General features: G+C 37.5%; 1 protein-coding gene across 1 annotated transcript in view; it reads left to right on the forward strand.

Annotated features, from left to right (window-relative positions):
- The first annotated feature begins 967 nt into the window (after positions 1-967).
- LOC147343800 (disintegrin and metalloproteinase domain-containing protein 18-like) overlaps positions 968-27247 on the forward strand; it is a 151176-nt gene continuing 124896 nt past the window's right edge. Inside the window, exons 1-10 of the mRNA XM_086380426.1 lie at positions 968-1253; positions 1794-1870; positions 9075-9130; positions 11692-11770; positions 15359-15435; positions 16902-17079; positions 19454-19519; positions 24999-25070; positions 25271-25437; positions 26402-26483. Of these exons, the coding sequence (XP_086236552.1) occupies positions 1109-1253; positions 1794-1870; positions 9075-9130; positions 11692-11770; positions 15359-15435; positions 16902-17079; positions 19454-19519; positions 24999-25070; positions 25271-25437; positions 26402-26483 (999 nt within the window). The 5' untranslated portion in view covers positions 968-1108. The remainder of the gene's footprint in view (positions 1254-1793; positions 1871-9074; positions 9131-11691; positions 11771-15358; positions 15436-16901; positions 17080-19453; positions 19520-24998; positions 25071-25270; positions 25438-26401; positions 26484-27247) is intronic.

Below are 27247 nucleotides of genomic sequence, written 5' to 3' on the forward strand. Positions count from 1 at the left end.
ATGGAAACTGACTGTGGTAACGGATGCACATATCGGTAAATATATTGAAAATTCTACACCTGTGTGCTTTAAGTGGGTGAACCCTGTGGTAAAAATCATACACATCAGGATGATTCCATTGTACCTTTCCCTCATCCCCTTTGCCACTACCTTATTTGGATCCATTTTGATTCACATCCTGCCTTATTTAAAACTAATTTCTCAGGATCAGCTTCCCAGGAGTACTATTGCCTTGTAGGTCCAAGTTTTGGACCTGATCAGAGTTTATTTTTGTAATTGTTGGTACAATACATCCTTGCTGTGGAGTGTCCTTGGATAAAGAAAGATAGGGATGAGTGGCGTGCAGGTGAGTTAGCTTTTGAGCCTGAGCAGTTTAAGATATTTGTCAGAAGATTCAAAGACAATTGTGTGTTCTGTCTTCTGCCCTGGTGCCCCTTTTCCTCTCTTAGTTTGTCTTGCTGGCTGTGTCATTTCTACAGCTTCCTTTGTATGGTTCTAAAAGGAATTTTAACAAACCACACTTAGATTCCATTTCAAAGTTTCCTTTCCCTTTCCTCAGCAGAGTATAACCTAATACTGTATTTAAGAATAGGGACACAGTTGAAGAAAAGTGCTTTCTATTGTCGTATCCAGGGTCAAGTTCCATATTCTTGATTTCTCCTTGTTTGAAAAGACTTTTTTAAAAAAGATATGAAGTCGGCAGTAGCACAATTTAAGAAGAAAATTTCTTGTAAAAAAAAATAGTTAATATTGCTAGTTTCCTCTTTCTCTCCCACCATAGCAAATAAAAGTTGTTAGAAAACCATCACATGGAGAAGGGAAATTACCAGGAACTTCCCCCAGAAGAGCGTGCGTGCTAATTCGCTTCAGTTGTGTCTGACTCTGCGACCCCATGGACCGTATGCTTATTTGCTCCTTTATCCCTACTGAAGGGTTTGAAGGATGTCCACATTGTCATCACAGACCTGCTGTGCGCAGGCGCAAGCATTTGTCTGCAGTTCCTTCTTTCGGCCCTGAGCGCCCAGCCACTCAGGATGCCTAACGATGAGCCAGTGCAGCTGAAAGCTAATTTGAGGCCCTGGTCATCACCCCCAGGGCTCGGGGCAGAATGCTGTACTCCGGAGGGCTTCTGCCCGCGAGCCTCAGGGATACCCAACGGTCTCTCACCTGGCTCTGCTTCCTGCGCCCCAACCCAGCCATGTTCCTACTCCTCGCACTGCTTGCTGCACTTGGAGGGCTGCTCGCCAGCCAGGGTAAGACTTCGGAGCCTCGACTTCCTTCTCCCTCTCTGGGTACTGAGCAGAGCTGGGATCTTCCAAAACAATTTCTGTAGCTCTAGGATACCTGCCGCCCCTCTGTGGGATTCTCTGATGGTGGCTTCCTCCCACCCCCAGCCACCCCCGGACCAGGATAGGGGATGGAAGATGTTAGTCAAGGATGCAGTGTCTCAGCCGCTGAAGGTCTTTCTGGGTCACCTACTCTGTAGCCAGAGGACTTAGCCAGGTTCGGAACTGGCCTGGCTTTATTCCTCAGAGACCTGAGGGAAAGGCTTCAACGTAGTTCTGGAAACCAACAGGATGGTCCTGCAGCATTGTATCTGTTCTCTGTTCATTTGTTTGTTTCCTAGCCATTTTTCAGTGTGCCATTGAAAATCTGTTGAAATCTGTGGACCAAGGTGGACACATGTAGATAAATTGATTTACAATTGTAGACCTCACCATGGACTCGGAGCTTAAGAATCCATGCTTGTCTTAGAGGACTGTTGCAAAAAAAATCTCATTTTCTTACTACAGATTCTGAGGGAATGTTCCTGTATGTCACAGTTCCACAGAAGATAAGCTCAAATGAGAGTGAAGATTGGGAGAAGCAGGTAAATGATCAAGCATATTACTTTTAAAGATGGAGTGAAAATAATTCAGGAGTGTGGGATGGACATGTACACACTGCTCTATTTAAAATGGATAACCAACAAGGACCTACAGTCTGTATGGCACAGGAAACTCTGCTCAATATTTTGTGGCAGCCTGGATGGGAGGGGAGTTAGGGGGAGAATGGATACAGGTATATATATATGACTGAATCCCTTTGCTGTCCATCATGAAACTCGCACAACATTGTTAATTGTCTATGCTGCAATATAAAATAAAAAGTTAAAGAGTATCAGTTTTATAATTTAAAAGTTTAAGACTTTTTATTTACCTTTGCATTGAATCAGATCATATTGATTTGTTTTTGCTTGCAAAGCCACATGTTTTTATTGCTAATTCCTGGGACCTTCCCTTCATCTCTCAGGCTCTTCTGAAGCACTTGTTCACAATTTTCAAGAAATATTAAATACTATTGATGAATCATACTGGTAGAAATAAACAACATTAATTAAGTGTGACAATGGTTCAGACTGCAATTTATGGAAAGAAAACATTATTAATGGCCACAGTTAAAGTGACAGAAAAAATGGTTTTGAGTAAAATTTAGACCTGAGAATCTGACCCAGAAGCATCAGACTTATTAGAAATAATGGCCAAAGAAAAAGAAGACTAAAAATATCACATTTGCCTGAAATGTGATAATATTTAAATAACTGAAGTAAACAACCTGAAGTTTAAAGTGATAGATGTCACATTTACTGACAATGAGAGCATGTCAGTAAATATTAATTGGAAAAAGAATTTGAAAAATGTGCACTGCTACTAAAAACTTATTAAATTGAAGACATTCCATCTTGAATATTTTCCTGATTAAAATACTTCAAGTTGGCATAATTATACTGTTGTAGATTGCAGACCAGAAACTAGAAGTCATAATACAGGGGTTTAGATTTCCATATGGTTAAGAAATGGGGTCAATATATAGAAACCCTGAGAAAATGCTTTCAGTTTGATGGAACAATTTTTGAAATGAGTATGTAAAAAAAATTTAAGACTCCAATAACTCTATTTTGACGTACAGTATCAGAATGTATTATGATTATGTTCACTACTGAAAAATTATAATAAAAACTAAACGTACAAAACTGTACTTGAAAATCATAATAAAATAATTTCCTTTAGAGTTTTTTTTTTCATATACTACTCTCATTTAATTCTCACATTAACCTTTTGAAATATTTTATATTATTTTCATATATATATGTGAGAAAGAGGATTACAGATGGTAAGGTAGTCAGAGTTATCAGTTTGAGGACATGGAGTCACAACTTTAATTTATGAATCTTTTTCCATTAAGAGTAAACCACCTACTGTTGAAAAAATATTTGCATATAAGCTTTTTCTTCCTGATTTGCTTCCATTTGCATGTATATTGTCATTGCATGATCACTTTAAACTTCAAGTTGTTCACTTGTTCCACAGTTATCTCAAAGTATATAGCAACAATGCAGGATGTGAAATACAGTGTCTGTCTACATGTTTTGAAAGCTATGTATGTTTCATTACTGGTAATCGGTCTGTTCATATTTTCTATTTTTTCCTGGTTCAGCCTTGGGATTTGTACCTTTCTAGGAATTTATCCATTTCATCGAGATTGTCCATTTTCTTGACCTATAGCTGTTAATAGTCTCTTATGGTCTTCCCTGGTGGCTCAGTGGTGAAGAACCCGCCGGCCAATACAAGAGACGCGTGTTTGATCCCTGGGTCAGGAAGATCCTGTGGAGAAGGAGATAACCCACTCCAGTATTCTCACCTGGGAAATCCCATGGATTGTGGAGCAAAAGAGATTGACATGACTTAGCGACTAAGCAACAACAATAGTCTCTTCAGTTCAGTTCAGTACAGTCGCTCAGTCGTGTCCGACTCTTTGCAACCCCATGAATCACAGCATGCTAGGCTTCCCTGTCCATCACTGACACCCGGAGTTCACTCAAACTCATGTCCATTGAGTCGGTGATGCCATCCAGCCATCTCATCCTCTGTCATCCCCTTCTCCTCCTGCCCCCAAATCCCTCCCAGCATCAGGGTCTTTTTCAATGAGTCAACTCTTTGCATGAGGTGGCCAAAATACTGGAGTTACAGCTTTAGCATCAGTCCTTACAAAGAACACCCAGGACTGATCTCCTTTAGAATGGACTGGTTGGATCTCCTTGCGGGCCAAGGGACTCTCAAGAGTCTTCTCCAACACCACAGTTCAAAAGCATCAATTTTTTGGCACTCAGCTTTCTTCACAGTCCAACTCTCACATCCACACATGACCACTGGAAAAACCATAGCCTCGACTAGATGGACCTTTGTTGGCAAAGTAATGTCTCTGTTTTTTAAGATGCTATCTAGGTTGGTCATAACCTTCCTTCCAAGGAGTAAGCATCTTTTAATTTCATGGCTGCAGTCACCATCTGCAGTGATTTTGGAGCCCCCCAGAATTAAGTCTGACACTGTTTTCACTATTTCCCCATCTATCTGCCATGAAGTGATGGGACCAGATGCCATGATCTTAGTTTTTGGAATGTTGAGCTTTAAGCCAACTTTTTCACTCTCCACTTTCACTTTCATCAAGAGGCTTTTAGTTCCTCTTCACTTTCTGCCATAAGAGTGGTGTCATCTGCATATCTGAGGTTATTGATATTTCTCCCGGCAATCTTGATTCCAGCTAGTGCTTCCTCCAGTCCAGCGTTTCTCATGATGTACTCTGCATATAAGTTAAATAAGCAGGGTGACAATATACAGCCTGATGTACTCCTTTTCCTATTTGGAACCAGTCTGTTGTTCCATGTCCAGTTCTAACTTATGGTCATCTGTATTTCTGTGGTGTCAGTTATAATTTCTTTTTCATTTCTGATTTTATTAATTTAGGCCCTCTTTCTATTTTTAGTCTTACTACAGCCTTGTAATATTGTTTGAAATCACAGAGTGTGACGTCTCTGGCCTTGCTTTTCTTTTTCAAGATTGTTATAGCTATTAATGTTCTGTTTTAAGATTGTTTTCTCTATTTTTGTAAAAAATGACATTGGAATTTTGATAAGGATGCATTGACTCTATAGATCACTTTGAGTGGTATGGAAAAGTATTATTCCCTTCAACTCGTAGACATAGATTATCTGTGTCTACTCTAATTTTATTCATGATTGCTTTTTAGTTTTCAGTGTGTACGTTTTTCACCTCCTTGGTTAAATTTATCTGTAAATATTTTATTCTTTTGTTCTTATTGTAAATGGGATTGGTTTCCTCTTTTTCTTTTTAGTAGTTCATTATTAAGTATATATAAACAATGCTTATTTTTGTATTTTGGACTTGTGTCTTAAAACTTTTCTGAATTCATGTATTAATTCTGATAGCTCTTTGGCATCATCTTTAGGGTTTTCCATACATGTGATCATGTCATCTGCAGATACAATGTTACTTATTTCACCCCTTTTGTTTTCTCTGCTTAAGAGAAGCTCCCGTAACTAGGTGATTTCGTAGCCAGTTCCTCCAGCGCATCTGTATAAAGTGGGGCAATATGTGTGGACAAATTCCATTGAGGGAGAAGCTGGAGAGTTAGTTTTATAATGATCGTTGGAATGAATCAGAGCAAGAAAGCACAGGGAATGCCCTCACATCTGTCCAAGTTCCCAGATGACGGCTCTTTAGGTACCCAGTCAGCTGCCAAGTACAAGTTATTTAGAAGCTCAGCCCCCAGGCAGCAGCCTGGGAAGTATGCACTCAAACCCTTTCCACAGAGAACTTGGGACTTTTATGTTTTTTCCTGTCCCGTCTGCCTTGAGCCCAGGAAGATAGTCCTGGGATGTGCTTGCATTTCTGTATAAACATCTTCTCTTAAGAAGACTCTAGGAAGCTATAAATGCTGACCCTGTCAGATTTCAAAGTTGGGTTATATGGGATCCAAACCTTCAGGTGGCAGCCTTAAAAGTTGAGGTTGCATTGCCAATATTTTCTAAGTAGAAATGGAATATAGACTTTAAAAATTGTGAATTGCTATATTATATATCTGTAACGTATAATACCATACATTAGTATGTGTGTGTGTGTGTGTGTGTGTGAGTCACTCGGTTGTGTGTGAGTCACTCGGTCGTGTCTGAGTCTTTGCAACCCCATGGAGTAGCCCACCTGTAGGCTCCTCTGTCCATGGGATTCTCTAGGCAAGAATATTGGAGTGGGTTGCCATTCCCTTCTTCAGGGGATCTTCCCAACCCAGGGATCAAAGGATCAAACTCAGGTCTCCTGCATTGCAGGTGGATTCTTTACTGCTGAGCCACCAGGGACATCAGTATACTTCAATTAAAAAAAAATTGAGATTCTCACTGTATAGAGAAGCTCCTATAAGGAAGAAACTGGAGACTTGGTTTTCTTGTTGAATTGAGCAAAGAGTGGGGGAGGGTAGTCAGGGGAAGTGCCCACCAGCCCTTTTATGCTCGTATCCCTAATAGCAGTATCCTGGTAGTATCTCTGATAGCAGTATCCTGGCAGTATCCCTAATAGTGCACATGTGTAGGTCTGATTCGAAGCTGGACCTTCAAGCTGCAACTGAGAATGTGAGTAGTCCAACCCCTTATAGGAAGAAAGTGAGAGCTGGGTGCTTTGGCTTGCTCCATCTATAACGCACCTGGGAATAACCATGAGATGTGCTCATGGACACATGAAAAATATGCTTCTTTGTTTAATGGGAGACTCATGGAGGCCAAGTCCCAGTGGCTTTCTGAACTAGGCTACTTGGAAGCCAGTCCCTTGGGTGGTAGCCTTAAAACTTGTGCTGCTGAGTGGACCTAGAGATTGTCATACTGAGATAAGTAAGTCAGACAGAGAAGAAACATAGTATGACACCCCTTATATGTGGAATCTAAAAAGAAATGATACAAATGAACTTACAAAATGTAAAGAGACTCACAGACTTAGAAATGAGGACAGAGATAAGGATGAGGTGAAGGGATAGTTAGGGAGTTTGGGATGGGCTGTACACACTGCTATATTTAAAATGGATAACCAACAAAGACCTACTGTATAGCACATGGAACTCTGCTTAATGTTCTGTGGCAACCTGGATGGCAGGTGAATTTGGGGGAGAATGGATACATGTATATATAAGGCTGAATCCATTTGCTGTACACCTGAAACTATCACAACATTGTTAATCGGCTATGCCTGCTTTGTTGCTCGTTGCGTCTGACTCTTTGCATTCCCCATGGGCTGTAGCCTGCCAGGCTCCTCTGTCCATGGGATTTCCCAGGCCAGAATCCTGGAGTTTATTGCCATTACCTTTTCTAGGGGATCTTCTTGACCCATGGATCAAACCTGGGTCTCCTGCACTGCAGGTGGATTCTTTGCCATCTGAACCACCAGGGAAGCCCTAATTGGCTATACTCCAATATAAAACAAAAAGTTAAAAAAAAAAAAAGAAAAGTTGTGCTGCTGGATGCCTGGTCCAAACCTTTTGGTGCTGAGGGAGATACTGAGAATTGGGGCTTCTCTCCTGATTGGAAGGTATTTTGCCAGGGCTGGGTTTTATGGTGTGTGTGTGTTTTCGCCTTTCCTGCCCTTTTGCGTGGTGGATATTTTCTCAGTCACCCAGTATTGAGGAGCCCCTCTGCTACTTTCTGGATTTCTCTCAGAGGCAATTGACCCATGCAAAGCTTATATTTGATATAACTGTGGGAGGAAGATAAGACCAGAGCCTCTTATCCTGTCATCAGATTTATTTCATGTTCCTGGGTATGTTTATTTTTGATTGGATTAACACTGCTAATTTTGTTTGGTTGACTGCTTAACTTTGTGATTTTCCTTTAAAATGTATTATGCTTTGTTTTGGCAGGCAGTTAGGTTACTTATGAACCAGATTGAAAATGTCATGCTTGTATTGTCTTTGGTGGGACTTCCTTGGTGGCTCAGTGGTAAAGAATCTGCTTGCAGCGCAGGAGACTTGGGTTTGATACCTGGGTCGGGAAGATACCCTCAAGAAGGAAATAACAAACTGTTCTAGTATTCTTGCCTGGGAAATCCCATGGACAGAGAAGCCTAGCAGGCTACAGTCTATGGGGTCGCAAAGAATGAGACGCGACTGAGCAACTAAACCACAATGTCTTTAGGATGAATGTCTCGAGTAATCCTGACTCTAGTTTCAGGGTTTCTAGGTTAGTTTCTCCTTAACACTAAAATTTGACCTTTCTGTGATCTTTACTGAATGGCATGAGTGTGTTCAGTGACATTTTTCTCCTCTGGTTGGTCAGACCTTGAATGTCTCCCAGCACTATATGAGCTGTGGGTTTTAATCCTCAGCTCCCCAGTTCTTTGCCCATGGTGTTGGACAGACCCTAAATTCACAAAGTGATTCCTACCATCTAGTGTTCAGACCGTTGAAGAAGCTCCACCTCTGAGTATGGGAAAAACCTGTGGCTTCCTTCCAACCAATAGGATATGGCCCAGTAGATGGAGGTACCTCTGAGGATCATATTTTGTTAAAGGACAAGGATTGGATTTCGTGCCTGTATCGTTCTTTTATATAAAACATGTTTTGCTAGACTCTCCCTCACCCTCCGGATGATATTTTAAAAGCAACCTGCCGTACTGTGTACTGTGTACTGTGTACATCTCCTGCTCCTGGACCCCTTCCCAGCAAGGTGATGAGGACCATTACAGTTTAGTCCCTGTAGTCTCACAGCTCGTATTGCTGGAGCCCCAGCATTCTTCCCTTGCTTCCTTCTCTCAGGTCTGTCTTTAGCTTATATGTGAAGCATTGCAAAGCAGCTCTAGTGTTTGAGAGTGTGTATTTATGTATTTATAAACACATTATTGTTTCATTGTATTTGGTGTAGCATGTAAGCCTACAGTCATGCCTCATTCATTTTGGCTAAAGATGAGTATGTTTTTTATAAACATAAACAGTAAGATCTAGTATCAATACATAGTAAATTTATATTTCTTCAAAATATAGCTTTCATCTCTTCTTTTCAAAAGCCATTCCCTACATTTATTGCCCTCATCCTGAATTTATTAAAAATTTTTAAATTCTTGCTAGTTAGAACAATAAATTCTGAAGGATATATGTTTTTTAAAAATGGATTGGGTGAGTCTTTTTTGACTTTAGTGAAAAATACTTTTTGACTTTATTATTTCTAATTTACTTAATTACCTTTATTTGCTTTATTTTAGGTGACTTATATCATTACCATTGATAACAAACCATACACTCTGCATCTCAGAAAACAGTAAGAAATGATTTTCCCTTAAAGCTTAGAATTTACTTTTTAAAAAAATGTTTTTGTACACTATTTAAATTTAAGCATGCAGCAAAATGTAGGCTGTTTAATTAGTTTTTCAGTTTTGGATTCATTAGTTCCTGAATATTAAGTCTACAAGAACTTTGAATTTTTATTTTCCAGCTTGTTATTTTTAAATAAATCTATGCATAAATAAGTAAGCATTTAAATCCACAAACTCAAGAACTGCAAGTTATGTGTCAAGTATATCCAACATGCAATCAAACATGTATATATCATGTGGTTATTGGCAGAAAATTGAACTAGTGGCATATTTTGTGTGGAGGTTTTAATTATATATGTATTTATTTTTAACAACTTTATTTGGTAAATTATGTGTATATACATATAATCATAAAACTCTCAAGTGTATAATTATATAAGTTTAATATAGTATCACAATTTTCAACCATAAATCAGTTTTAAAACATTTCATTCTCCACATTAGACCTGTTGTACTATTTCACATTTAATCCCTGTTATCAGCCACTACTCTGGAAAACAAGCAATCTGTTTTCTGTCTCAATCTGTGTTTGTCAACATTTTATATACTCAAATAGCCTCTTCTTTGCCTACATCTTTGAAAATATGTATCTTTAACAACTGTATTTTGTCTGTCTGCATTTTTGTGGTTGAGTAAGGCTTGAGAAAATTTTCCTTACTTAATTCATGACGATTCTCATCTAACTCATGGTCATTAAACTCATGTTGGTCTTTAGGATCACTACCATTTCATTAAAAAAATATTCTTTGGTAAGATCATCAATGATCCTCATGTTTCTAAATGCCAGTTACTTTTTATGCTTCATTTTTCTTTATCAGTCAGTGGCATTTTGTGTAGCTGAGTAGCGTCTCCTCCTTATAAAAGTTTCTTCATTTGGCTTCCAGGACACAGCAAGTCTCTTGGTTTGTCTCTTATCAGTGTACTCAGTCTTTCTCAGATTTTGTTTTGTTTGTTTTCTGATTCGACCTCCTCTCTCTCATCTTAGGAGTACTCCCTGGTGCTATTCTTAAACCCCTCTTTTTTCCCTAGCTGTTCTCAATCACCTGGTTCTTTCATCTGCTCCTATGGGTGTATTGATTACTCCCAAACTTATATCTTTATTTCTCTTTAGTGAACGCCACATTTGTGTATTTGACTTATTTGATAACCAAGAGTTTGCTGTAATTTTAATATTTAATGTGCCTAAAATATACTTCTGTTCATTTTTCATAATTTGTCTTTTCCTCGGGGATTTAGTAAATGGCATGTCTACTCTTTCAGTTTCTCAGAACAAAAATGTTAGTCACTTTTGACGTCTTATGTTTTTCTTTTGTTTTCCTCCGCATCTAGTGGATTACTAAATCCCATGTGATCTACCTTCAAAATGCATCCAACAGAAATCAAACCAATATGTTAAAGTAATCATCAATCAATGAAAAATAAATAATTATTTTAAAAAAATGCATTCAGCAATTGGACCTCCACCAGTGCTACAATCCTAGTTCAAGCTACCATCATGTATTTACTGGATAATAGCCTATCATCCAGCTGTTGTAGCCTAGCTGATCTCTTTGTTTGTGCTTATCTGTCCTACAGTAGGTTCTCAACAGGACTTTCAGTCTGATTCTATTAAAATGTTGGTCTGATCCTGCACCTTTCCTGCTCAGAATCTCCCAGTGGTGGCTTCTCATCTCTGGGACACCACCTCTTACTATTGTCTCTTGTCTTGTCTCCATACTTCACCGCAGGTACTTTGCCCTCTAGATGGTCTTCGTAGATACACAACCTATCTCTGCCTCAGGATATTTGCATTTCCTTCCTAGATCTGTGCAGATCCAAGGGCTTGTTTTTCAGGTCTTCAGTAATCAAATCACTTAGCCTTTCCTTGCCATCCTGTCTACATTTGCAACCAACCTTCAGGCCTTATTTATTATCACCTAACATGGCTCAGACGGTAAAGCTTCTCTCTACAATGCGGGAGACCTAGGTTTGATCCCTGGGTCGGGAAGATTCCCTGGATAAGGAAATGGCAACCCACTCCAGTACTCTTGCCTAGAAAATCCCATGGACGGAGGAGCCTGGTGCAGGCTACGATCCGTGGTGTCTCAAAGAGACAGACACGACTGAGCGACTTCACTTTTACTTTCACTTTCAACATACTAGCAGTATGTGTCTTATTGTGAGGAAGACCGTGGTTTTGTCTTTTCTATATTGCTGTACCCCAGTGCCTTGAATTGAATCTATCAGATTGTTGGCACTCAGCAAATATTGTTGAATGAAGACATTTGTAGGCACACACACAAATATCTGAAATGGAGGATTCAAAATCTATTCTGGTGTTAAGAAAGCCCTAACTCTCTGAGATGCCAGGTCAGAGAATTTACACTGTGATGGCATGCTAAAATTACTCTAAATAAAGAATATGCTTATATGAATCCTATATATTTTACTCTTATTTTTATTATTTTAATGTTTATGTTTATAGTAAATTCATGACTCAACCACTTTTAGTTTTTGTTTTCCTTAGCTCATTTGTATCCCAGAACTTTTTGGTTTATACGTATAATGAGACTGGATCTTTGCATTCTGAGTCTTCATATTTTAAGGTAAGACCCAGATGTCGTAGACATTCATTACCACACATTTCTTTATTCAAGTGGGCTTACCATTACCGTTGGGATATGCCTGTTCCATCTTGGCAGTTTCATACAAATATTTTATTCCATATTCCATGTATGATAGGGATGAAATCCAGATCCAGAGAACATGTCTGGGCACCTCATTGGTATAAAATAAAGAAATGTGTCAAATACTTATTTTCCTTGAAAACTACATTTATTTTTTGTTTTTTTTTTTAAATATAATTTTATTTATTTTAATTGCAGGCTAATTACTTTACAATATTGTATTGGTTTTGCCATACATCAACATGAACCCACCACAGGTGTACACATGTTCCCCATCCTGAACCAGCCTCCCACCTCCCTCCCCATACCATCCCTCTGGGTCATCCCAGTGCACCAGCACCGAGCATCCTGTATCACGCATCTAACCTGGTCTGGCGATTCGTTTCATATATGATATTATACATGTTTCAATGCCATTCTCCCAAATCATCCCACCCTTGCCCTCTCCCACAGAGTCCAAAAGACTGTTCTATACATTTGTGTCTCTTTTGCTGTCTCGCATACAGTGTTATCATTACCATCTTTCTAAATTCCATAATATGCGTTAGTATACTGTATTGGTGTTTTTCTTTCTGGCTTACTTCATTCTGTATAATAGGCTCCAGTTTCATCCACCTCATTAGGACTGATTCAAATGTATTCTTTTTAATGGCAAAGTTATGACCAACCTAGATAGCATATTGAAAAGCAGAGACATTACTTTGCCAACAAAGGTCTGTCTAGTTAAGGCTATGGTTTTTCCAATGGTCATGTATGGATGTGAGAGTTGGACTGTGAAGAAAGCTGAGTGCCGAAGAATTTATGCTTTTGAATAAATTGGAGAAGACTCCAATTTGTTGGAGAAGACTCTTGAGAGTCCCTTGGACTGCAAGGAGATCCAACCAGTCCATTCTAAAGGAGATCAGCCCTGGGTGTTCTTTGGAAGGAATGATGCTGAAGCTGAAACTCCTTTATTTGTTCACTTCATGTGAAGAGTTGACTTATTGGAAAAGACTCTGATGCTGGGAGGGATTGGGGGCAGGAGGAAGAGGGGACGACAGAGGATGAGATGGCTGGATGGCATCACCAACTCAATGAACGTGAGTTTGAGTGAACTCCGGGAGTTGGTGATGGACAGGAAGGCCTGGCATGCTGCGATTCATGGGGTTGCAAAGAGTCAGACATGACTGAGCGACTGAACTGAACTGAACTGAATACTCCATTGTGTATATGTACCAAGCTTTCTTATCCATTCATCTGCTGATGGACATCTAAGGTGCTTCCATGTACTGGCTATTATAAACAGTGCTGTGATGAACACTGGGGTACATGTGTCTCTTTCAATTCTGGTTTCCTTGGTGTGTATGCCCAGCAGTGGGATTGCTGGGTCATAAGGCAGTTCTATTTCCAGGTTTTTAAGGAATCTCCACACTGTTCTCCATAGTGGCTGTACTAGTTTGCATTCCCACCAACAGTGTAAGAGGGTTCCCTTTTCTCCACATCCTCTCCAACATTTATTGCTTGTAGACTTTTGGATCGCAGCCATTCTGACTGGCATGAAATGGTACCTCATTGTGGTTTTGATTTGCATTTCTCTGATAATGAGTGATGTTGAGCATCTTTTCATGTGTTTGTTAGCCATCTGTATGTCTTCTTTGGAGAAATGTCTGTTTAGTTCTTTGGCCCATTTTTTGATTGGGTCATTTATTTTTCTGGAATTGAGCTTTAGGAGTTGCTTATGTATTTTTGAGATTAGTTGTTTGTCAGTTGCTTCATTTGCTATTATTTTCTCCCATTCTGAAGGCTGTCTTTTCACCTTGCTTATAGTTTCCTTTGTTGTGCAGAAACTTTTAATTTTAATTAGGTCCCATTTGTTTATTTTTGCTTATTTCTAATATTTTGGGAGGTGGGTCATAGAGGATCCTGCTGTGATTTATGTCAGAGAGTGTTTTTCCTATATTCTCCTCTAGCAGTTCTATAGTTTCTGGTCTTACATTTAGATCTTTAATCCATTTTGAGTTTATTTTGGTGTACGGTGTTATAAAGTGTTCTAGTTTCATTCTTTGACAAGTGGTGACCAGTTTTCCCAGCACCACTTGTTAAAGAGATTGTCTTTTCTCCATTGTATATTCTTGCCTCTTTTGTCAAAGATAAGGTGTCTATAGGTTCATGGATTTATCTCTGGGCTTTCTATTTTGTTCCATTGATCTATATTTCTGTCTTTGTGCCAGTACCATGCTGTCTTGATGATTGTGGCTTTGTAGTAGAGCCTGAAGTCAGGCAGGTTGATTCCTCCAGTTCCGCTCTTCTTTCTCAAGATTGCTTTGGCTATTCGAGGTTTTTTTGTATTGCCATACAAATTGCAAAATTATTGTTCTAGCTCTTGTTGTTGGTAGCTTGATAGGGATTGCATTGAATCTATAGATTGCTTTGAGTAGTATACTCATTTTCACTATATTGATTCTTCCAATCCATGAACATGGTATATTTCTCCATTTATTAGTGTCCTCTTTGATTTCTTTAACCAGTGTTTTATAGTTTTATATGTATAGGTATTATTCCTAAGTATTTTATTCTTTTCGTTGCAATGGTGAATGGAATTGTTTCCTTAGTTTCTCTATTTTCTCATTATTAGTGTATAGGAACGCAAGGGATTTCTGTGTGTTGATTTTATATCCTGCAACTTTACTATATTCATTGATGAGCTCTAGTAATTTTCTGGTGAAGTCTTTAGGGTTTTCTATGTAGAGGATCATGTCATCTGCAAACAGTGAGAGTGTTACTTCTTTTCCAATTTGGATTCCTTTTATTTCTTTTTCTGCTCTGATTGCTGTGGCCAAAACTTCCAAAACTATGTTGAATAGTAGTAGTGAAAGTGGACACCCTTGTCTTGTTCTTGACTTTAGGGGAAATGCTTTCAGTTTCTCGCCATTGAGGATAATGTTTGCTGTGGGTTTGTCATATATAGCTTTTATTATGTTGAGGTATGTTCTTTCTATTCCTGCTTTCTAGAGAGATTTTATCATAAATGGTTGTTGAATTTTGTCAAAGGCTTTCTCTGCATCTATTGAGATAATCATATGGCTTTTATTTTTCAATTTGTTAATGTGGTGTATTACATTGATTGATTTGTGGATATTGAAGAATCCTTGCATCCCTGGGATCAAGGCCAGTTGGTCATGATGTATGATCTTTTTAATGTGTTGTTGGATTCTGATTGCTAGAATTTTGTTAAGGATTTTTGCATCTATGTTCATCAGTGATATTGGCCTGTGGTTTTCTTTTTTTGTGGCATCTTTGTCAGGTTTTGGTATTAGGATGATGGTGGGCTTATAGAATGAGTTTGGAAGGTTACCTTCCCCTGCAATTTTCTGGAAGAGTTTTAGTTGAAAACCACTTTTAATAAATCTTTATGATACAGAAACTTATTACTTTCAACTGTTTTAATGTTTTGAATATTTATAACGTTTGCCAATACATTTTATGCATGAATAATTTATTTATTGGCCTCACTGTACTGTTTTTCAGATGCCTTGTCATTATCAAGGATACATTGTAGGTTTCCCAAATTCAGTCGTGACACTCAGCATCTGTTCTGGACTCAGGTAACAGAATCTTGGGGCTTCCCCATAACTCAGTGGGTAAAGAATCTGCCTGTGATGCAAGAGACACAGAAGAGGTGGGTTAGATCCCTAGGTCAGGAAGATCCCCTGGAAGAGGGCATGGCAACCCACTCCGGTATTCTTGCTGGAAAAAATCCCATAGACAGAGGAGTCTGGCGGGCTACTGCCCATCCCTGGTAGCTAAAAAAGTAAAGAATCTGCCTGCAGGGCAGGAGACCCACGTTCAGTCCCTGGGTTGGGAAGATTCCCTGGAGAAAGGAATGGTAACCCATTCTAGTATTCTTGCCTGGAGAATTCTATGGACAAAGGAGTCTGGTGGGCTACAATCCATGGGGTCCCAAAGAGTCAGACATGACTGAACGAGTAACACACAACAGAATCTTTGAGGTTATTTATACATGAAAAATTAGGATATACTTTAAAATAAAATTTAGTGGCTGCAAAACACAAATCTGGGATATTTAAGGAGGATTCCATTCGGAACGTTTTCTTCATGATGGCCTTAGTTTTTAATATTAATAAATGGGCCTTTACAGTAACCATTGAAGTGAAATCACTAACTGAAGTTATGTTCAAGATATTGAGGAGAAAGAGACAGATGCGTTAAAAAAAAAAATTCAAACACACCCACCCGCTAAATCCTTTAGAATATCTCCCTGGATCTCCCTGGATGTTATTGTTGTATTTTGTATCAGCTATCTGGAATAGTTATGGAAAATTACATTAAGTAGTTACTTAACTAAGCGCAAGTTGTATATTCTCAGTGTAGGTGTGCTTTGTATCAGATGTAAGACGACTAGCTGAGAAGGTACCTCAGAGGTAAAAGGGCAGGGGTGATGATTTTCATCATTGAAGTGGCAGGAAGAAGGTGATGAGTTTATCAGATGAAGATACAGGCCCAGAGCAGAGCAAAAAGATTCTTCCCACTTTCCCTTTGGTTTTCATCACCTGATGTCCAGAATTTGTTGACTCAGAAACTTGACATTTTCTAAATGCGGTTTTCCTATATATCAGCCTTTTTAGACCTCCACTCTGTATACCCACTGTCCCTCAGTAAGAACAGGAACTTTTTATTCTTGGAATTCTCAACAAATGCCTTGGTTTCCAGCAAATCAGTTCAATTCAGTCGCTCAGTCGTGTCCGACTCTTTGCAACCCCATGCATGGCCTTAATACACCTTGAATGAATGTGACTGCTATATGGAAAAAACAAAATACTTCTCAGTATATTTAGTTCTTTAATACATGAGAAAAACTGAGGCAGATGTGGTTACTCAGTTACTAGTGGTAGCTGAAAAAAAAGTAGGAAAAGAGAGTGACTTTAAAACATGTTCCTCATTATGGTTGCTCATTTTTTATGGCATTTTGAATTATAAATCTGGTGGAATCGTTTGCAGGATGATGGGATTATTGGCAGGATTTTTATGTTATTGTTTTCTAAATATTCAGGGGATTCCTTCAGTTTGAAAATATCAGCTATGGCATTGAGCCTTTGGAATTTTCAGCAAGATTTGAGCACATAATTTATCAAGTGAAAAATGACCATCCAGATAAACCAATGTTTGCAGAAAATTACAGCAATATTTGGCAGAAAGATCAGTCCTATACAATCCATTTAAGCTCACAGGTAACTGAGACAATTCTGATGTCATGACACACTATAAAATTACTTTTGTAGAATTGTGTTAGTCAGGAAAAGGAAGTACATAGCTGCTGAGTAGCAATATAACATTTGGTATCTGTTTTCTACATGGGTATATAAAACATCCATATTCCATCTAAAATACATGAAAATATGCAATAATGCATTTCAAGCTTATTGTTGTATGTTGTCTTATGTAATATTTCTTGTTTTTAATTTTTATTCAAGCAAAAGTGCTTATTATTGAATAAAATTAGGAATATAGAAACACTAATTACCACTGCCCTGGTAACATTGCTTTTAATATTTTGATATATAGGTTTACATACTACTGGGACATGTCTTTCTAAAATACTGTATCATTTGTATATTATTAAACATTTAATTTGTAGGCTGAATATAGAATTCTTAGTTGACAGGTGTTTTTCTTTCATCACTTTGGATATTTCAGTTCGCTATCTTTTGGACTCCATTTTCTCTGATGAAGAATCAGATGTTAGTCATCTTATTGAGGATTCCTTGTGCACGATGTGGCCCTTCTTTGTTGATTCTTTCAAGAGTCTTTGTCTTTGCCTTATGACAGTTTTCTTATGTGTGTCTTTGATTGGGTCCCTTTGAGTTTATCCTACTTGGAGTTCATTAAGCTTCTTGGATGTTTAATTTTTTCATGAGATTTAGGAACATTTTGGCCTTTAGTTCTTTGAAGCTCCTTTTTGCCCTTTTATCTATCTCCTCCCTATTACCTCCACTGTATACATGTCGGTGTGCTTGAAAATGCCCCATAGGAAAAGAGCAGGTTCTGTTCATTTTTTTCCATTCTGATTTCTTTCTCTTCCTCAGACTGTATAATCTCAATTGACTTTAAAGAGGTACAAGAAGGGAAATCTTCATGGTGACAAAATAGTTTTGTATCTTGACTGGAGTTGTGGTTATATAAACATACACATGACTAAATGATGTAGAGCTATACACATACACATTGTACCAGGTGAATACCCCAGTTTTGAAAATGTACTGTAATTTTGTAGGATGTAACCACTGGGGAGAATTACAAGAGACCTGTGATCTATTTTGGCAATCTTCTATGATTCAATACTTATTTTTAAAACACTGAACAAAACATTTTAAAGAAGAGAATAAAAGTAACCCATTAAAATGAATGGATTTTGAAGTTCAATTACTGAAAATGACATGTGACATTATGATGAATGGTACTATAAGTTCATTTTAAAACACAGGTATTAAAGATACAGTTTTATTATTTTGAAAATAAGAAAATAAATTTGAAATGGCAAATGGGGAAAAAACACTGTTATTAAAATATGAAATCTGCTGTGTAGAAACATACGGAAAATTGGTTATGGTGTGTACATAATTTGTAATTATATTCAACCAGGCTGCAATTTGGAATCCATGGTTGTCAACAGTGGCTTATATTTTTATACAAGCACAGTAAGAGCAACCAAAATACAAAATATTTTTTAAGTGAATTTTGAACACCAAGAAAAGAAATCAGCATCTCAGTATATACACATTTAAGAGGCATGCATAGTTTACTTCCCTGTGAAAATGCAAACCTAGGCTCTACCAGTTGAATCCAGTTTCTTTGTTTGCTTGTTTATATAGTAAGCTATGCTATTTTGTGGAGCTTCCCTGCTGGCTCAGTGGTAAAGACTTCACCTGCCAATGCAGGAGACACGAGTTCGATCCCTGCGTCAGGGAGATCCCCTGGAGAAGGAAACGGCAACCCACTCCAGTATTCTTATCTGGAGAATCTCACGGACAGAGAAGACTGGTGGGCCGTAGTCCACGGAGTCACAGAGTCAGACATGACTTAGTGACTAAATAACAGCAACAAAAAAAGCTGTTTTATGACAGACGCCATCTTTGTTCCCTCCTTACACTTAGATTTAATTACCAGGGTCAAGGAAGAAATTGTAGGTCCTTTAAAATATCCATGTTTGAAATGGTATTTCAGCATGTTAGATATACAGCTCTTGTAAAATCACCGTTAAAGTACGAAATGGTGTAATAAATTCATGATTTATAGCTGACTAACGACACAATCAAGGATTATTACATTGTATCAAATGCGACACAGAGCTTATGCTCTGGAACTATGGATTATTCACTTTCTCTTATTCAGTATTAATAGTGAATACCTAGACTTCTGCCTTACTCTAGCAGGCTCACTGGGATTCCTTTAAACTTGAAATTTGTTTTCAAGTTAATTTTCTGATTTGCAGTTAATTTTTATACTTAAGACCTCATGAGGGTTTTATGAGGTCACTTGCCTCCTTAACATGTCACTGTCTAATAAATTCAAAACATATTAACATTTGATAAATTCTCTTTTCAGGAAAAAACTTTTTCAGAACTATTGCCCCAATATCTAGAAATGCACATTATAGTTGAAAAAGCTTTGGTAAGTCAAACTTTCCCCTCCTTCCATTGCTCTCTCTCTTCTTTCCCATTTTTATTTTCCTTTCTTAAAGTTTAATGTTTTATTGCTATCACCTAGAGAACATCAGCCAAAATGTTTAATCATTTCTGAATATTAAATTTATGAAATCAATTTATGGAAATTTATTATATTGTTAGCTCTGTTTCAGGTTTCAAAATTAATATTTCTAATGATCATGGAAAGGTAGCTACACTTTTTTTTGCTAAATGTTTATAGAAAAATTAAAACATGGAACTGCCAATTTGGAGCAATTTATCTTTCAGAGTCCAGACATTTTTTATTTTATTTTTAATTGATTCATTTTTTATTGAAATATAATTGATTTACAATGTTGTGCCAGTATCTGCTATACAGTAAAGTGAATCAGTTATATACATATAAACATTCCTTTTTGGTATTCTTTTCCATCATGGTTTATCACAGGACATTGAATATAGCTCCCTGTGCTATAAAGTGGGACCTTGTGCTTTATTTGCCTTCTCTCTTTATAAACATTATGAAAAACTTCTTAAAGACATAATGTATGTAATTTTCTGATGATTTCCAAGTAAAAAGATTTAATTTTAGGTGTGACTTGGATATAGTTAAGGGGCTTCCCCCATGGCTCACTGGTAAAGAATCCGCCTGCAATGCAGGAGACGTGGATTGGATCCTTGAGTCAGGAAGATCCCCTGGAGAAGGAAATGGCAGCCCACTCCAGCATTCTTGGCTGGAAAATCCTATGGGCAGAGGAGCCTGGAGGGCAACAGTCCATAGGGCCACAGAAGAGTCAGACAGGGCTGAGTGACTAAACAAAAAATAACAACAAATGTATGTAATTAGGATCCCAAACTAGCCCCAAACTAGCCTCACTTCAGTTCAGTTCGGTCGCTCAGTCGTGTCCGACTCTTTGCGACCCCATGAATCACAGCATGCCAGGCCTCCCTGTCCATCACCAACTCCCGGAGTTCACTCAAACTCAGGTCCATCGAGTCAGTGATGCCATCCAGCCATCTCATCCTCTGTCATCCCCTTCTCCTCCTGCCCCCAATCCCTCCCAGCATCAGAGTCTTTTCCAGTGAGTCAACTCTTCGCATGAGGTGGCCAAAGTACTGGAGTTTCAGCTTTAGCATCATTCCTTCCAAAGAAATCCCAGGGCTGATCTCCTCCAGAATGGACTGGTTGGATCTCCTTGCAGTCCAAAGGACTCTTAAGAGTCTTCTCCAACACCACAGTTTAAAAGCATTAATTCTTCGGTGCTCAGGTTTCTTCAGAGTCCAACTCTCACATCCATACATGACCACTGGAAAAACCATAGCCTTGACTAGACAGACCTTTGTTGGCAAAGTAATGTCTCTGCTTTTCAATATGCTATCTAGGTTAGTCAGAACTTTTCTTCCAAGGAGTAAGGGTCTTTTAATTTCTTGGCTGCAGTCACCATCTGCAGTGATTTTGGAGCCCCCCAAAATAAAGTCTGACACCGTTTCCACCGTTTCCCCATCTATTTCCCATGAAGTGATGGGACCAGATGCCATGATCTTCATTTTCTGAATGTTGAGTTTTAAGCCAACTTTTTCACTCTCCTCTTTCACCTTCATCAAGAGGCTTTTTAGTTCCTCTTCACTTTCTGCTATAAGAGTGGTGTCATCTGCATATCTGTGGCTATTGATATTTCTCCCGGCAATCTTAATTCCAGCTTGTGTTTCTTCCAGCCCAGCATTTCTCATGATGCACTCTGCATATAAGTTAAATAAGCAGGGTGACAATATACAGCCTTGACGTACTCCTTTTCCTATTTGGAACCAGTCTGTTATTCCATGTCCAGTTCTAACTGTATCTTCCTGACCTGCATACAAATTTCTCAAGAGGCAGGTCAGATGGTCTGGTATTCCCATCTCTTTCAGAATTTTCCACAGTTTATTGTGATCCACATAGTCAAAGGATTTGGCATAGTCAATAAAGCAGAAATAGATATTTTTCTGGAACTCTCTTGCTTTTTCAATGATCCGGCAGATGTTGACAATTTGGTCTCTGGTTCGTCTGCCTTTCCTAAAACTAGCTTGAACATCTGGACTAGCCTAGACACACAATACTATCTACCTGCCCTCTCATCCCCAGATCAGGCTGGGGTCTCTGACCACACTTCCTAACTGCCTTGCCCTCTCCTTAACCTGTTTTACCCTCTCCAATCACACTGTTTTCTTTGAACTGTGATAGATATTTGCCAGCTGACCAATTGACTTAATATTTTCTCCAATTTTTTAAGGAATTATTGATAAATATGATTGTATATGGCTAAATTGTACAATGTGAAGATTTGATGACCATGTACGTTGCGGATTGTTTACCAAGACCAAGATAATTAACACATTCACTGCCTCACAGCATTAACATTATGTTCCGTCTGTGTGTGTGTGTGTGGTAAGAACACAAGAGAACTCATCAACTTTCAAGTGTACAGTACCATATCATTAACTATAGTCACTGTGCTGCACATTAGATACTCAGAACCTATAACTGAAAAGTTTGTACCCTTTGACCTATATTTCTCCATTACTTCCTCTGGCAACCAAAATTCTATTCTTTGTTTCTATGAAATTTGACTTTTTTTTGTTTGTATGTTTTAGATTCTACATGTTAGTGATGCCATGACACGACACAGTTTCTGTCTTTCTTGGGTTGGCTTATTTCACTTAGCACAATGCCCTCTAGATTTATCATGTTGTTGCAAATGAGAGAATTTCCTCCTTTTTGTGACTGAATACTATGCCATTGTACATGTACTGTACTAAGTCGCTTTAGTTGTGTCCAACTCTTTGCAACACTATGGATTTTAGCCCACCAGGTTGCTCTGTCCATAGGATTCTCCAGGTAAGAACACTGGAGTGGATTGCCAGCCCCTCCTCCCATTGTGCATAAATACCACTTTTTTCTGTTCTTTCATCTTTTGACAACACTTAAAGTTGTATTTATATCTAGGCCATTGTGAATAACATTTCACACATGGGAATACAGATATTTCTATGAGATATTGATTTCACTTTCTTAGGTTCTATACTGAGAAGTGGGATTGTCATTCATATGGCAGTTCTTTTTTTAATTTTTAAGGAACTGTTATATTGTTTTTCCAGAGAAGGCAATGGCACCCCACTCCAGCACTCTTGCCTGGAAAATCCCATGAACAGAGGAGCCTGGTGGGCCACAGTCCATGGGGTCACTAAGAGTTGGACACGACTGAGCTACTTCACTTTCGCTTTTCACTTTCATGCATTGGAGAAGGAAATGGCAACCCACTCCAGTGTTCTTGCCTGGAGAATCCCAGGGACGGGGGAGCTTGGTGGGCTGCCGTCTATGGGGTTGCACAGAGTCAGACACAACTGAAGTGACTTATCAGCATATTGTTTTCCTTAATGCTGTACCAATTTACAATCCCAGAGTACAAGGGTTTCCTTTTCTCAACGTGCTCACCAGCATTTGTCAGTTCAGTTCAGTCACTCAGTCGTGTCTGACTCTTTGCAACCCCATGGACTCCAGCGCACCAGGCTTACCTGTCCTTCACCAACTCCCAAAGCCTGCTCAAACTCATGTCCATTGAGTTGGTGATGCCATCCAATCATCTTATCCTCTGTCATTCCCTTCTCCTCCTGCCTTCAATCTTTCCCAGCATCAGGGTCTTTTCCAATGAGTCAGTTCATCACATCAGGTGGCCAAAATGCTGGAGCTTCAGATTCAGTATCAGTCCTTCCAATGCATATTCAGGACTGATTTCCTTTAGGATTGACTGGTTGGATCTCTTTGCAGTCCAAGGGACTCTCAAGAGTCTTCTCTAACACCACAGTTCAAAAGCATCAATTCTTCAGTGTTCAGTGTTCTTTATAGTCCAACTCTCACATCCATATATGACTACTGGAAAAACCATAGCTGTGACTAGATGGACCTTTGTTGGCAAAGTAATGTCAGCTTTTTAATATGCAGACTAGGTTGGTCATAAATTTTCTTCCAAGGAGCAAGCATCTTTTAATTTCATGGCTTCAGTCACCATCTGCAATGATTTTGGAAAGAAAATAAAGTCTGTCACTGTTTCCATTGTTTCCTCGTCTATATGCCATGAAGTGATGGGACTGGTTAGTTTTTTGAATGTTGAGTTTTAAGCCAACTTTTCCACTCTCCTCTTTTACTTTCATCAAGAGGCTCTTTAGTTCCTCTTCGCTTACTGCCATAAAAGTGGTGTCATCTGTATGTCTGAGGCTATTGATATTTCTCCTGGAAATCTTGATTCCATCTTGTGCTTCATCCAGCCCAGCATTTCACATGATGTACTCTGCATTTAAGTTAAATAAGCAGGGTGACAATATACAGCCTTGATGTACTCCTTTCCCGATTTGGAAAAAGTCTGTTGTTCCATGTCTGGTTCCAATTTTTGCTTCTTGACCTGCATACAGATTTCTTAGGCATATGTAAGCTGTTGTGTTTTTTTTTGTTTTCTTTTGTTTTGTTTTTTTGATGATAGCCATCTGACCAGTGTGAGGTGAAATCTCACTGTGGATTTTGTTTTCACTTCCCTGATGGTTAGTAATGTTGAATACCTTTTTTTGTACCTGTTGGTCACTTGCATTTCTTTTTTGGAAAAATATCCATTTGGTAAACATAGTGTCTTTTGCGTATCTAGATAAGAGTGAAATTATTATGTCATTAGGTTAGTGTAAATTACTCTTAGAGGATATTGATAATTTTCAAAAGTGACTGTAGCAGTTTATGCTTCCATCTTCTCACAAGTGATTGGTATTGATAGTCTTTTCAACTTTAAATGGCATATAATCTAAGAAAATATTGAATCACCATGGTGTACACCTGAAACTAATATAATATTGTAAATTGACTATAGTTTTTAAAAATATATTTATCAGTTTCAAAAAAAATATTTTCTTTCTTTTCACCTTTACCCTATTTCATTTTGTTCTTTATCAAACCTTTTTGAATCATTCATGCCACATAATTTTCACTTTACATCATTAAGATTTCTGTCTTCCTAAAGATTTATTTGAGCATGTTGATTATTTTTAATGTTTATTTACTCTTCTTTAATTGCTAAGCATGCAATGGGAAATGCTGTGACTGATTTCTTCTGTTTTAGAAAATATCTACTTCAAGAAATCCCTTTATAATACAGACAGATCTGTGAAGTTATTTTAGTACCTCTTGATGATTTCAATTGTTTCTGCTGGACAGTGTCTTTAAAATACATAACAAGTGAGAATCTATTTTGAATCCCTAAGTATGATTTTTTTATTGTTGTTTGTTTTCATTATGGTAAATATTATTATCTTTATGTTAGTATATTTTAATTAATCTCACAAATCTTATGGTTTTCCTGCTTGCTATCATCAAAAGATATTCATCATACAAGAAAAATTGCTGTCACTTACATTTTTAAAAGGGTCATAAAAAATTTCTTTTTCAGTATGATTATATGGGATCAGAAATGATGGCTGTAACACAGAAAATTATCCAGATTATTGGCCTTGTCAATGCAGTAAGTTTTAACATTTTTGCATGTATAAATTTATGAAAAGTCATTGAAAACCTTTTCATTATATCATGGCAAATTAGTGACTTCAAGTCCTTTATTTGGGTTAATATCCAAGGTAATCAAGTAAACTTTATTTTTTATGTACTGTTTCAATGTAATGATTTATTTTATTTGAATATATACAATATAAATCTTATTTTTAGATGTTTAGTCAGTTCAAATTGACTGTGATATTATCCTCCTTGGAATTGTGGTCAGATAAAAACCAAATTTTCACCATTGGAGATGCTGATGATTTATTACAAAGATTTTTGGCATGGAAACAGGACTATCTTATCCTTCGGCCTCACGATGTAACACTCTTACTTATGTAAGCACAATATTCTGCATTAATAAAGAGATATACATAAATAATTTCATTAATTTTATAATACAACACATTTATAGTGTTTTCAGTTTTCTGTAGGCCCCTTTGAAAATGTTAAGTAAAATACAGCTGTTGCCATCGAGGTGATAGTGTAGTAGGAAACATGATAAAAATAAAAACAATCTGAATTACTTATATGACAAAATATTTTGGAATATAATTCATATGAAAAAATATTTCATGAGCTTTTATAATATCAGCTATATGACAGAATACATACAAACCCCAACTTATTAAGGATGCAAAACTGATACTATTCAGTTAATAACTATTACCTACGATTTGTGAATGCATTTCATGTCTACTGTTCAATAAAGAAACATTTAGGTTTTTGGTAATATGATTAGGGCTTCCCTGGTGGCTCAGATGATAAGAATCTGCCTGCAGTGTGGGAAGCTCAGGTTTGATCCCTGAGTTGGGAAGATCTTTGGAGAAGGGAATGGCTGCCCACTCCAGTATTCTTGTGGAGAATTCCATGGATGGAGGAGCCTGGTGGGCTACAGCCTATGGGATCGCAAACAGTAGGACATGACTGAAGAAATGCCTGTCTATAATTTTAAAAACTGCTTATATTTAGATGGCAAGAATTATTTTCCATAAATTAAAAATTCCTTTTAATTTTTAGTGACCAAAACAATTGCTGAATAAGGGAAACTGAGGAGAATTTGATATAATAAAATTATATCAAGTCAAGGAGTTAGGTTAAGAAAAAAAATTGGTATTAAGGTGAATTATAGTTTTCAAAAATTTGAGCATTTTGTATAATATATTAGGTATTATTCAGATTAAAAATAGTATGTTTGAAAACTTATTTTAAATTTTATGGGAGATTTAACTTAATAAATAAGCTTGTGAATCGTTCTGAATGACCATGCTAATAAAAAAAGGAAACATTATAATGATGTAGTTACAGGAAACAGCCTAAATATGTGGGAGCAACATATCCTGGCACAATATGCAATAGAAGCTATGATGCAGATGTTGCTGTGGTATGTAATACGTGTCCTCTCTGTGACTATTTTCTTCTAAACTTTATATTGTGTTTTATAAATATTATTTTACATAGTGAAGTAAACTTGATTTTTTCTCTATATATGTATGGATTATTATTTTGTTGGGACAACATGATTTTAATCTCAGTTTATTTAATTATAAATTTCAAACATAGGAAAATGATACAAAGAGATATGACTATACCTCTTCACCAGCCTGGCATAAAAGATAATAGCATGTATCAGATTTCCTAAGGACAGAAAACCTTAGGGAAAAGTTAAAGCCTTCTGTTATGTCTCCTTCAAATTCAGGAAATAACAGAAGGCATGACTTCATATTTGCTAGTTTTTGCATATTTTATAATATTGTTGCAAATACATGTAACCATTAACTATGTATTATTGTTTTGCTTTGTTCTTACTTTATATATCATTTCAGAACTATTTTGAATAGCTTGTTAAAAGATGTATACAAGTTGAAGCATACAACTCTACTACTTACTTTTTCTTTCAAAATTATATCTTACCAAATAGAGCAACTATTCTTATTATAAATAAAAATGGTTTTACAAGACTACTGTAAACAACTAAATCAATTCTTTGCATAATCTACATTTCTTGAATCCTTATCCTTTTGTTTTTAAACTTTCCTTCCTGGCATATAACTTAGTAGGTATTTTCTTTTAAATAAAATTTTTATTGAGGTGCATCATGTATCGAGAACATTGCACAAGTCATAAATGTATAGCATGCTTGATTTT

The sequence above is a fragment of the Bos grunniens genome, chromosome 27 (assembly GCF_055505025.1).
Source record: "Bos grunniens cultivar Pamir isolate PY7600 chromosome 27, Bosgru_T2T1.0, whole genome shotgun sequence".
Classification (NCBI taxonomy): Eukaryota; Metazoa; Chordata; class Mammalia; order Artiodactyla; family Bovidae; genus Bos; species Bos grunniens.